Genomic DNA, 13809 nt, shown 5'->3' with positions numbered 1-13809 from the left:
AAGTAGGTCTGTTGGAAGGAGAAAGGGCGTAACAGATGCTGGTGAGGTAACTGAAGAGTCTGCTACAAAGGGGAAAGGACCCTAGATTCCCAGGCAGGAGACTTGGACTCTCAGCTCATCCTCTGCTTCCCAAGGCCTAATAAAGATGATAAAATAGGTCGACAAATGCCTCCTTTGAGTTACACATTGCACTGGATGCTTGACATCCGTCCTCGGTGCCTCTTCCTACCAAGAGGTCTAGGGTAGGAGTAACTACTGCTAGAGCAGCCCCCGTCTAGATGAGATTGTGGCTTGTCACCCGTCAGTGAACTTCTTCATAAGGTGACATTTGTTCACTTTAATATCCCCAGTGCCTTGAATATTACCCAGGAGTTGTGACAATTGAGATCTGCTAGTTCGGGCCCTCAGTTAGCTACTAAGTCCTCAAAAGTCCTAGAATACCATACCAGGGCCTCTGAAAACTTAAGAAACCTCTCCAGGGAGTAAATATAACTTATATCTCATTATCTTTTTTCAGTAGTTAACACTAATTACTCTGTTGGTTGCCAAGTCTGTAAAATGAGAGTAAATATCTTTACCTGGCAGAGTTGAAGGAGTTACATGAAGTGATGCCATGTGAACTTGCCTCTAGTCAACCACAGAGGCTTCCCGTCTCATGGTCTGTGCTGGGATCACCCGCCTCTGATCTTGGGCTTCCACGTCTTCAGTTTCCCATGCGTGACACTGGGCTTTCCTGAAACTGAGTCACATGTTTGTTTCTGTGTAACAGTCTGCCTGAAGTTATTGACCAACCAGCAGTGAATACAGAGCCAACTTAATAAACATCAGTAATCTAATCCCTTGACAGATCCATTTCTGTTCTTTGTGTTTTTCTCCAAATGGTAGGATTAGCACTTCACCATCAGTGTCCCCATATGGAGTATTCTCGTATTTGGTCTGCAAGCTTTTTCAGAGTTATCTGCTCAGACTTCCTTGCATTTGAGGGGAGACCAGGGAAAGGAAAGCAGTTTCTATTTAACATTTCTATATTAACACTTATTCACCATTTCTGTGAAGTTTTGTGTCCTATTAACTGTATAGTATCCATTGGGAATCAGTTGTTTCCTGAATATTAAGTATTGATTTTTGAGGACATATTTTAGGATCTGATAAAGCTCAGAAATTTCAGGAAGAGGTAATTTACTGTTAGCTTTCTATGTGCATTTTATGTGAATAATCTAAAACCCACTGTATTTGCAGATACTAGACTAAAGAATATAAGAATTATAGAGAAAAATCTTAATTTTTTCGTAAGGATATTGAGAATAAAAACTATTATAATTAAGAAGGTACGCTCTGAAAGAGTCAGCTTTATTTGGGACTTCACTCATTCGTTCAGTAAACACTTACAGGATTCCAGTACATACCTTTGCTATTCCAGACGTTGCACTTGGTACTGTGACTCAAAGATGAATAGAACCAAAATTCTCGCCTAGGAAAAGTTCATAGCCTAACAGGAAAGACAAACCTGGAAATGGTCACATCCAACACAACCGTAAAAACAAGCAGAGCAAGTCTTATCTGATCTTTGGATTTTTCTTTTCGTGAAAATACAATATGGAAATATTCTCATGTTTTCTCTCTTTTTTGTAGTAAGACAGTTTTCATAGGAGGATATTAGTTCTTATTCCACAGAAAGTCCAATGACTTTTCTCCTGTGGAGAGATCTGCTTTTGGTGAGTAGGTTGAGTTCTCAAAGATGTGAGCCTCCGAACAGACCTTGCAGACCCAAAGGCCAAAAAAAAGAGGAAACTTTAAATTTATTTTAGTTTTATTTTGCCACATTCCATTCTGGTTGGTTGTGGGCCAATAGCCAGAGATACAGCCATAGGGGATGGCTATAATAAGGAATTCCTCTGTTTTTTGAGAAACTGGGTTTCTTTTAACTATTTGTTTCGGTAGCCCAGCAGTAGCTGGGGCAGTATTCCCCTGCCTCTGACTAGGAACCTCTAACTCCTTGAGTAGGAGCCAGCCTCAGTGGTCCCTCACTTACAGTGGGATCTAAGGGTAACTCATGCCTAAATTGTTGCTCTCCGCGGGCTCTGACACTTAATATATTTTCTGAAGGAGCCCCATAGGATTGAGGTTTATCCTCTTCTGCTTTTTCTCTAATTGGGCTTTTCCCACAGCACATGGTTGGCTAACTGCTCCCCATGCCCATTTCCCAACACTGATTGTTTCCCTGTTTTGTTCTTTTGGTCATCTCAGTGGGAACTGGAGGGGAGTGGGAGCGCCAAATGAGTGTGCTGAAATTGCTTGCACCAGAAGTCTGTAACGATTTTTAGACCTTTAATTTTCTCCTTAAACGATCAAAAATCCTGATCCTGAAGCAACTGACATTGGTATCTCTGTCCTTTGCAAATGTCATTGAGCCTAGATGTGCAGGATGTTCCTTTTTTTCTTTTTTGTTTTAAGTGAAAACATTCTGAGTGATTATAAGCTCCATCAGTTATGTAGGTATGCCGATCCCAAAATGGCTGCCAGGGAAGCAATGCCCTGGCCCGGAACTGGTTAAGCAGAGGCCAGACGATAGGAGCTATTTAGAGAGAATTAACATTTGATGTATGGGTTTCATTAAATGAATCCCAGGGTTCCAGGTCCAGCTCTGTGATGTTTTCATTTTATTTCCTTCTTTATAGAATAGGTACTTCACTCTCCGTACATTCTAGATGGTTCTGGCCGAGATCTCTTCAGTCACATCATTTCCACTTGCCCCACACCTTTTTTGTCCTTTAAGACAGGAGCCAGCGGGCACCTGGGTGGCTCAGTCAGCTAAGCGCCTGCCTTTGGCTCAGGTCATGATCCCTGTGGCCTGGGACTGAGCCCTGCATCAGGCTCCCTGCTCAGTGGGGAATCTGCTTCTCCATCTCCTTCTCATATGCTCGCTCTCTCTTTCTCGCTCTCTCTCAAATGAACAAATAAAATCTTAAAAAAAAAAGACAGAAACCAAGATTGTTGGATATTATTCTCTAATTTCCAAAATACCTTTAGTTCAGAACCATCTTATCTTTACAGTTCTGTGAAGGAACAGAAGTGTACCATCATGAACATTTAAATTTTAAATGTGAGCAGACACTGAAAAATGAGATTTCCAGTGGTTATCATTTAGCCAGAGTCGCAGTTATTGACAAAAGTGGATTAGACCCAGGTCTGCTGACCCCACGCTAAACTCAATGTCATTTCCATTATGCTAGGAAATTTCTGGGTTATTCAGGAAGCTCGGAGATGAATTATTCCCCCAGTTGCCTCTTTGACCCATGGACTGCAATTTTTTTTGTCCTTGCCAAATTAAAAAGTACTCATATTAGATCTCATTTACAAAGGACTTTTCTTGTTGCATGAGTGACAAAAATTTCTGAAAGGAAAATATCAAGAAGCAGAAGAGGCAGTGATGGTATGGATGGGAATAAAGGCCAAAGGAAGAGGAGAGAGAAAGGGAGTTGTGAGGTCTGAAAGAATGTCCGTCTGCGCTGAGGTATTCAGGGTCACTGAGCAATACAGAAGCATACGGGGTATCATGAGGAGACTAGGTTTAGCCACAGGAGGTGAGAATGTAAACTGACTTGGAAGAGGGACATACATGGACATGCTTTGGTTGCTTTGGGGGGAGATTGATGGAGGAAGAGAAATGGTATTTATTCTGGGACTTTTTGATGATAGCTTAGAAATTTTTGGAATAACTCCAAGGAAGAGTTTAAGATAGAAGCTGATGGAAAGAAATCTTGGTTCACAGCCTCTGAAAACAGTTATACTGTCATGTATACAATAGATTTGTTCCTGGAACAGCGGTTTATAAATTACATCAGTATTTAAATGAATCCATTGACCACCTGGGTAGCTCAGTCAGTTAAGCTGCTACCTTCCGCTCAGGTCATGATCCCGGGGTCCTGAGATTAAGCCCCATATCAAGCTGTCTGCTCAGTGGGGAGCCTGCTTCTCCCTCTGCTGCTCCCCCTGCTCGTGCTTTCTCGCTTGCCTGCTCTCTCTCTCAAACAAAATCTTTAAAAAAGAAAAAATTTAAATGCATCCTGAGTGGGGGTAACTTAAAGAAAAGCTATGGTGAATCCTTTTGTCAAGTCAAGAGTCACCCTAACTTATTTGTTTTGAAATTCCAGCAGGTTTTTAGTTTTATTGTTTACTATCACAACTCTCTGATCTCATAGGTGTGTGCTGAATGAACAATCCTCATGTTCCATCATACCTAGTTCAGATTCTCCCCAGTTTACAGGAAATCGAGTAAACCTCTTTGACTTCTTTGCAGATGTTATCTGAAAATGGCTTGTTTGCCAGGAAACTGCATTCACCCTTTAAAACAGAACTTTCATTTATATGCCTTGGTATACCCTCCATAGCTCCGTCCATCTTTTTTCCTTACCTTCGATCCGCACCTTCTGACTAGTGGGTGCCCCGTGAGGGTGGTTAAGGTTGACCATGGTTCCCTGCCACACAGCACTATGTGGGAGGAAGGAAATTTGTGTGGTTAATGCATGGGAGGTAGTGCGACTTCTTGTCTTTACTACTCACCAAGGGCGGTTTCCAAATCAGATTGTGCCTTTCAATTCTCAGTCTTTGAAATATTGAGTAAAAATACGTGTATTTATTTTCTTGCTTATTAAAGACCAAACTACTGAAATGAATGGTCCAGGACAGATGTGTAAACTGAGCTTAACGTACATTAGAAATCATGTAGTTTTGTTTCCCCAACAAAGGAAGGACACCTTTTAAGATATCCTGGCCCTATGGGCCCTTTGTCCATTAAATTTACTCATTTCTTTATAAGACACTCTAGGGAGAAAGCCTTTTTTTTTTTTTAAGATTTTATTTATTTATTTGACAGAGAGAAACACAGGGAGAGAGGAAACACAAGCAGTGAAGTAGGAGAGAGAGAAGCAGGCTCCCCACTGAGCAGGCAGCCTAATTCGGGACTTCATCCTAGGACTCTGGGATCCTGACCTGAGTCAAAGGCAGACACTTAACCGACCAAGCCTCCCAGATGTCCCAAGGGAGAAAGCCTTTTAATTTCCATCACTCTTGTCTCTTTGTATAATAGGAGAGAATGTTTGCCATGGTCAGTTTATAAGCACTGCCATGGTGCAAGACACTGCACTCTGCCTGACATTGTCCCTTCAGTAAGAGGCTCATGTGGCAGACGGTCAGCTTGGGAGGTGCATTAAGAATCATGGTGGGGGGGTGCCTGGCTGGCTGAGTTGGTGGAGTGTGTGACTTTATTTGAGAAAGAGAGCATGAGCTGGGGGGCGGGGAGTGGGGATCAGGGGAAAAGGGAGAAGCAGACTCCCCACTGAACAAGGAACCCAATGCGGGGCTCAGTCCCAGGACCCTGAGATCATGACCTGAGCCCAAGACCGATGCTTAACCGACTGAGCCACCCAGGTGCCCCAGCATGTGACTCTAGGTCTCGGAGTTAGGATTTTAAGCTCCGTGTTGGGCATAGAGATCACTTAAAAATAAAATCTTAAAAAAAAAAATCACTAGAAAATAACTATGTGAGGTGACAGATGTATTAGGTCAACAGTGGTAATCACTTCACAGTGTGTATGTGTATTAAATTATCACATGGTGATGCTATAAATGTATAGAACTTTCATTTGTCAAGTATACTTCCATAAAGGTGGAAGGAAAAAAAAAATCACTAGATTAACAAAAACATGGGGATTTTAAAGCCCAAGGAAACCTAGGTTTGTCTTCTGGTTCTGCCATTTTACAATGGGGAAAAAAAAGATTGGTCTCAGAGAGATTAAGTAATTTATTCAAGGTAATTTGGGGGACTTTTTGCAAATTACTTCATTTTCTTCACTGTCACATAAATCTAACTAATCTCTAACTCATTTGGTCATTTTGAAGGTTAGGGATCAAAACACCAGGCACATGAAAAGCTGTCAGTACATTTCTGCCATAGTAGCTTTTATTACAGTGATGATACGCAGTTATCCAATAAATACATGTGGAACACTCTCCGTGCCCTGTGCACCAGGCAGAGTGCTGGGTGTCGGGTACACCGGTGACTTAGACAAACAAGGTTCTTGGTCTCATGAAGCTTCTGTTTTAGTGGGTGAAACAGACAAGAAAACCCAGGGATTTCAGATGGTTAGTGCAGTGAAGACCACAAAGTGGGGTGAATGTAATCGAGAAGTGGGGGTGGGGGATAGCTGGTTTAGAGACGTTTCCCAGAGAAGCTAGAGACCTAGATGATGAGAAAGAAAGAGGCTGCTGTGAAACAGTGGGGGGTTAGAGGGGAAATCCGGCAGAGGACTTGTAAGTAGCAAAGTAGAAGATAGGTTGGCTTCCGAAGAGACGACCAGTGTAGACGGAGCAAGGAGGATGGGTGGGGACGAGGTTAGTTTACGGGAGACCTTCTGACTGTGCTGAGGAGTGTAGATTTTATTCAGAGTACAATAGGTTAGTCAAGGGTTTTAACCAGAGGAGTGTACAGATTAATTTATGTTTTATTTGATTTTATTTATTTACTTTTAGAGAGAGTGCGAGTGGAGGGGAGGGGAGAGGGGGAGAGAGAGAGAGAATCTCAAGCAGACTCCCCACTGAGCGTGGAGCCCATGGTGGGGCTCAGTCTCACAACCCTGAGATCATGACCTGAGCCAGAATTGTAAGTGGGATGCTCAAGCAGCTGAGCCACCCAGGCAGCCTGGATTAATTTGTTTTAAGGAAACATTTGGGCTGCTGGTTGGAAGCAAGGACACCAGTTTGCAGGCTGTAATATAGTTTCGTCACAGCTGACAGTGGCTTGGGTTAAGATCATGGCACTGACGATGTGGAGACTGGGAAAAGCAGAACTGGCAGGACTTGCAGAGAAGTTACACGTGGAAACTGAGGAAGAAAAGAGGGATTCGGGAGGCATTGCTAAGTTTTTGTTCTGAGTATCTGGATGCATGGGGACAGGCTGAGAAAGGACATGGATGGGTCTCATGCAGGAGTAGATTTTGTTTCTGAGGAGTCTGGGACCATTAAGTTGGAGATGGCTAGAAGACATCCACATTTTAAAGCCCATTTAGGTACAAATCCTCCATTCTTCAGATTTATATTCCCTTCTTTTGTTGTTACAGCTTTTTTTTCTTTCTTATCACACATAAACTTTGAAAACCAGAATCATTGTATCTAGAAGTTGTGACCCTAAGTCTCTCGTGGCTAAAGAATGGCATTGGGAGCCTTAAACGCAGTGCTGTGAATTTGCCCGCCAGAGTGAGAGCACTCATCCCATTTTCTGTCTTCACAGTTCCTTTCAACCAACACATACTACAGGTTCCAGAACTATTACTTCTTCCATACTGTGCTAACGTGGCATCAACATAAAGAACTAATGAATAGGAAAGTTCTCCCTTGGTAAACATTTTAAATTCTTTTTTGAGAGGCTCTACTCTCTTTACTAAAGATTTTCTAGGGTTTCTCCACACCCTCAAATGTAATAGGTATGCAATAAGTGTTTATTCATTTTGGATTTTGGTTTTGGTATCTTTCTGGAATGGTTTTCACATACTTATTTTACCTTATATACTATTTTTGTTCTGGAAAGGTAAGTATCTCTGAGGTACTAAGATTGCTACTCTTGGACTAACTCCTCTTCAACTATAATCTTGTTTTGTTCCTTTGGCTTGGTGGCTTATAGAGGAAAAAGATACTGTTAGGAGATCATATTCAAAATAGATGAAGAAAGAAAATAAAACTAGGTACAGGGAATTACATTTTACAAGGTTTTTTTTTAAGATTTTATTTATTTGAGAGAGAGAGCACGAGAGGAGAGATGTCAGCGGGAGAAGCAGACTCCCTGCCGAGCAGGGAGCCTGATGTGGGACTCGATCCGGGGACTCCAGGATCATGACCTGAGCTGAAGACAGTTGCCCAACCAACTGAGCCACACAGGCACCCCTTACATTTTACAAGTTTTAAACGATCTTTTCTTCTTCCTTCCTAGAAGCCAGCTAACCCAGTTTTATGTATTATAGCGTAGAGTTTCCTAACTTTGGTTTCTTTTGTGTTGGTTATCTGTTGCCTCATAACAAATTACCCCAAAACCCAAAGCTTAGTATAAAAACCATTTATTACTTCACAGTTTCTGAGGCTAGGAACCTGGAAATGGCTTAGTTGGCTGGTTTGGGCTCTAGTTTTGGCCTCTGATGAGGTGGGGGCAAGCTGTTGGGACAGAGCTTCAGCTGTCTGGTCTGACTAGACTTGAACCATCTACTTCTTGGGTGGTTCACTTACATGGCCACTGGCAGAGATAAGGCCACTTCCCTTATCACTCGCGCCTCCCACAGGGCTGCTTGAGTGTCCTAATGACATGGCAGCAGGCTTCTGCAGAGGGAGTGATAGAGAGGGAGATAGCGGTGGGGGTGAAGGGGAAGCAGTGAGAAGGTAGTTCCATAATTGACTTCGGATTTTCTTTAAAACTGTCCCAAGGAGGCCTGGGTGGCTCAGTGGGTTAAGCCTCTGCCTTCGGCTCAGGTCATGATCCCAGGGTCCTGGGATTGAGCCCCACATAGGGCTCTCTGCTCAGCAGGGAGCCTGTTTCCTCCTCTCTCTCTGCCTGCCTCTCTGCCTACTTGTGATCTCTGTCTGTCAAATAAATAAATAAAATCTTTAAAAATATATAAATAAATAAATAATTAGAATTAAAATTAAAAAAAAAATAAAGCTGTCCCAAGCTTTGGTGCTGATAGTCATTTTTCAGATGAGAAAATATCATATGTCGGATTTATATCCTGCTGTTCTGTTTCTGTGCCTTTCTGTGTACGGAGTGATTTTCATTTGAATGCTAAGTCACAGCTCTGAAATAAATGTGTCCTGAAGACATTTTCAGTGGCCACCACTTGCAACAATGCTCCTAAGTCCATTGAAGTGCCAGCCACATGAGCATTTATGACCGAGTACTTGAGGAGCTGGCGCTAAGAGCCCCATTCTGGCTGCTGTCTAGCAGACTTCTCTCATAAGGTGCATCCTTATTTCAGAGGGGTTAGAATATAAAAAAAAATATTTCTAAGAATTGAAGAAAGATGACAGTTTTCTCCCCAGCCATGGGGCATACAGTAGATCAAAGTCTTCTGGGGATGAATTTCTTTCCTCTTGGTTTTACAAAGCCTGGAACTCGCAGATGCTTAATCTGATGGGGAAGGAGATATGAATGGGCAGTTTACAACTAGGATGAATAGACAGGTTATTTCCAAAATGCTTTTTGGTTTTTTTGGTTTCAGAAATATAAACAAGGAAAACCTCTTTTCTGTGACTTTATTTAACCTTTTTTTTTTTTTTAAAGGAATAAAGATCACCGTCAACCCAGAGTCCAAGGCAGTTTTGGCTGGACAGTTTGTCAAACTGTGTTGTCGGGCAACTGGACATCCGTTTGTACAATATCAATGGTTTAAAATGAATAAAGAGGTAACTTTTTAAATGTATTTTACTTCCCTTGTCATAAGAGAGAATGATAGCAAATTATTTAACATCATTATCCTCAGTGTGTTTTTTTGGAATTTTGATCTGATAGACTTGGCTGTGTTATTACTGAAGTAGTCAATAACCATTATTTTGGTAAGGCAGTTCTGAAAGTTGTCTTATGAAAAAATGGTAAGCAGGGCACCTGGGTGGCCCAGTCCATTAAGCATCTGCCTTCGGCTCAGGTCATGATCTCATGGTCCTGGGATTGAGCCCCACATCGGGCTCCCAGCTCACCAGGGAGTCTGCCTCTCTCCCTGTCCCTCCCCCTGCTCATGTGCTCTCTTTCTCTCTGTCACTCTCTCAAATAAATAAAATCTTTTTTAGAAATTGGTAAGCAATGATAAAATCGATTCTCTAAACTCTAGAAATTATGGAAAATCGGGATTATTTAGAACAACAGTGTTCACAAATAGTATCTATCACCAGTACATTCTAACATACCCCTACAAAAGTCCTTAACAAAAAATTATGTTCCAACCCAAACCTCTCTCTCTTTTATTCTTTTTGAACAATGACTTTATATTTTTTGGCGGTGTGTGCCCTCTAGTCCTAGAACTTCTGGAATTGCTTCTTGGTTCCAGCAGCCTGGGTCACGTGGAGCGCTCTGAAGCACACAGTTTTGCTCGAGGGCCGACGCTGTGACAGTATTGCCCATCTGGACATCCCTGAAGCAGGGGGACAGGTGTACGGACATATTCTAGTGGTCTTTCTCCAAGCAGTTTTACTTTCATATGGGGTAGAGGACATCTCAGTGGATGACAGTGGTTTTCTGTATCTTCATCTTGATCACAGTAGACAGAATCTGCCCTCGGATAGAGACATTACTAGTGAAAGGGCATTTCTTGTCAGTGTAGGACTATCAATGACCTCCTTGAGGATCTTAAACCTATACCAAAGTTTTTATGGTATTGTAAGAGCTTCTGTTTTCCAATTCTCCAAGCAAGTTTCTCTTCTTATTTTGAAAGGTAGTTGGCTGCTTTGGGTTGGCACCTTCAGTATCAATGTCCACCATCTTCCCAACCACCTGGAAAAAGAAAACCAAAATCTTTAATTAAAAGATTTTTAAGGTGCCATGGAAGGCTAATGGAAGATTCCACTTAACTATTATATCAAAAGATTTAGGCTATTGTGGTAGATTCCAAAGTAAAATTCAGGCTGGTGGAGGGAAGCATTATTCTTTTACCACCCAACAAATAATTTAAAATCCCATATTGGAATTCTTTTTTCTTATAAGTTCTTTGAGCTACTCTGCACACTGGTGTTGTGTCTCACTTTGATCGGCTTCTCTCTTCTCCCACTCTAGCTCCCCCTAACCCCCTCCCTCCTAGACTGTACCTTGAAACCCCATACTCTTTTCATCCTGTTAGTCAAATAACTGAGCTTTCATCCAGACTCAGTGCTAAGTCTACATTTGCAAACCTGAAACTAAGTTAAAGAGCCATTCTAATATCATGATCTTTCCTTTAATGAGATCATCCCATGCCTTAGAAGAAATATGTAGTTTTATATTTTTTTATTTCCATCCCTTATACACAGGTAAGGGAGAGCAGCTGAACTGTAGTAGAAGGTTGCATGTAGGCTTTGGTGCTAGATAGGCCTGTGTTAGAACCCCGAGTGTCATTTTTTGTAATATGAATTCCTATCATCCAGGATTATAAGAATTTAAGGCAGGATGTTTCATGGAGGTTTTCAGGAGATGGTAACTAAAGTTATTTATAACGTGTTCTCAGTTGCAGAGTTGCTTTTATCTTAATAAATGTCTTTCAAAAAGGAAGAAGTAACAGATTAAACTTGCTATATTAAGCATATCATTTGTAAAATATGCCCTGATTTCAGAAAGGTAAAAATGTAGGGAGTGGAGAGTACTTCTTAGATTTGAAGAGTTGTAATAGGTTTTATATATTTATTTATTTATTTTTAAAGATTTTATTTATTTATTTGACAGACAGAGATCACAAGTAGGCAGAGCAGCAGGCAGAGAGGGAGGAAGGGAAGCAGGCTCCCCGCTGAGCAGAGAGCCCGATGCGGGACTCCACCCCAGGACCCTGAGATCATGACTTGATCCGAAGGCAGATGCTTAACCTACTGAGCCACCCAGGCTCCCCAAGAGTTGTAAAAGATTTTAAAGCGCTCACTAGGTCGAGTTTTGTCAGACTACCTTTATGGCCATAGGGTTATTTTAAGATGTATTCATTTAACAAGTACTTGATGAGTGCCTGTTTTGTGCAAGGCCTTGATCTAAGGCCATGGTGAGGAAACACTGACACCCAGGGTCCTGTGCTCCCATCTCAGTGAGGAGAGACAGCAAACAAATAGGAGAATTCTTTGAGTTAAGAACTATGAGGAAAGTCAGCAGAGTGATCTAAAGTTAGAAGCCACTAACTGTCTTAAGCAGGAGAAGTAACATGATAGGATTTATGTGTTTAAGACGCAAAGCTGCCGCTTGGAAGCGAAGCAAGAGAAAGCAGAAAGACCAGTTAGCTCAGGCCTTTGCTAGACTGGAAACAGGGGCAGGGTGGTGGAGAGGGAGCGGAGTGCTCGATCAGGTGATTGCGGTGGGGAGTGGGCCACACCTGACTGGTTAGAGGTGGGGCATGAAGAAAAGAAGAGAGATCAAGGATGATGCCATGCCTGGGTTTTTTACAGAAGCATCTGGGGAAGTATCACGTACTGAGGTGTTGAAGATTGGGAAAGAAATGGATTTAAGGAGAAAATTCAAGGATTTCGTTTTAGATGCATTAAGTTCAAAATGCCCTCTAGACAGTTCCATGAATCAGCTAGGCAGATGGGATATCCGGAGAGTCTTTGAAAGTTTATGTTATGGAAAACAAACCAGTAAAGAGACTAAGAAGAACCTGTAAGAGAGCTGGGAGGAAATCCGGCAGAGAATGGTATGAAGCCTAAAAGGAAAACTATCTCAAGAAAATAAGGGTAGTTAGCATTTCCAGTGCTGCTGAGAGGAGAGGGTGCGAGTCAAGGACGGCTTGTTGGGGTTTTTCACTCACTTAAGATACAAAGGACTGGAGTTTGTTTTCGAGAGTGATGCAGTGAAAGAGAAATAGACGGTAAAGCGGAGAGAAAATTGCAGGAGCGAGGTCAGAGAGGGTGGGATGGACAGGAGAGGAAAAAGCTTTCCCCTGCCCTCTTATGTTCATTCTCTGGGTGCCTGTGACTTAACTGACAAAATACAAATTGACAACAGAAAAAGTTTATTCGTATGGGAACTTACAAAGGAAGTAGCTCCATTACTGGTTAAAGTTAGAGCCTTACATACCTAATTTAGTAGGGAAAAGGGAGGAGGGAGAAAGGCCCCTATGAGAGGAACAGACGGGTTTCTTTAAAAAATGCAAAGGGGGTTCTGGAAGAATAAACAGGAGATAAGAAAGTTTGACGGGATTATTCATGCAGGTGCAAGTGGTCTTCCCGTCTTCATCACCATCACGGCCATAAAACCCTCCTGGAGAGGGGATTTGTGGTAGGTTTATTCTTGGTGGATAAAGCTACCCTGAAGAAGGAATTTATGGTAGCCTCATTTCCCAGAAGTGTGTAGTTTTAGTCAGACAGGGGAGTCTCTGAGAAGGCTGCTTTCTGCACCTTTCAGATAGAGAAATCACCAGTTGATCCCAGATGTCTGCAGCTTGAACTAGTCTGCATACCAGGTCTGAGGTTCTGAGTGGATCCCCACAGATCCTAAGCCCAGGTAGCCTTTGCTAGGAAGACGCATTTTCCATTTTAACGGAGAGAAGAGAGCATTTACAAGGAGATACATAGATAGCTTTGTGACTTGGTGGCAGGAAGAGGAGAGTTTCTCTCTGAAGTCGGTGGCTAAGAGAGGCAGGATTGATTGTAGGAGGTTTGAGGAGAGACAACATGTGCATTAACAGTCTGGGGGATAGCAGACTTAGTACATTAACATGGTATCAAGGGCAGTCAGACGTCCTAGTTGTCAAATCTTCGCAGAAGACTACTGCTTTGGTGCAGGTTCCGAGTGGCTGAGAGTGGAATTCAGTTGGTCGGGGTTTGGAGAGAGAGGGATACTTTGAAAGGGAGCTCCTGTAATCTAAGAAGGCACTCCACTAAGCCCCTTGGCAATGTGCCAGAAGCAGGTGGCATTTACAAATCGATGAGAGCAGCAAAGGTGAAAAACCCTAATGTGGTGACCAAAGCCCTGGTGGAGAGCTTGGGAAACCCTTGGGTGATCATTTCTTCCCATCACTGACGTATTGTCCATAGCCCTTCTCAGCCCAGACCCTGAAAGAAGAGTGGTGGTTCAGTAGTCTGTCCTCTTATGGAATTTTGCAGATGAGA

General features: G+C 42.3%; 1 protein-coding gene and 1 pseudogene across 2 annotated transcripts in view; one reads left to right on the top strand and one right to left on the bottom strand.

Annotated features, from left to right (window-relative positions):
* Positions 1-13809, top strand: part of MALT1 (MALT1 paracaspase) — a 59851-nt gene that overhangs the window by 11254 nt on the left and 34788 nt on the right. For both annotated transcript variants that reach the window (XM_032309493.1, XM_032309494.1), the window contains exon 3: positions 9323-9444. In XM_032309493.1, the coding sequence (XP_032165384.1) occupies positions 9323-9444 (122 nt within the window). The remainder of the gene's footprint in view (positions 1-9322; positions 9445-13809) is intronic.
* On the bottom strand, positions 10051-10529 carry LOC116571542 (annotated as a pseudogene).

Source organism: Mustela erminea, chromosome 13 (assembly GCF_009829155.1).
Source record: "Mustela erminea isolate mMusErm1 chromosome 13, mMusErm1.Pri, whole genome shotgun sequence".
NCBI classification, from domain to species: Eukaryota; Metazoa; Chordata; class Mammalia; order Carnivora; family Mustelidae; genus Mustela; species Mustela erminea.
The sequence above is the reverse complement of the archived record's forward strand: the minus strand, read 5'-3'. Positions and strand labels throughout refer to the sequence as shown.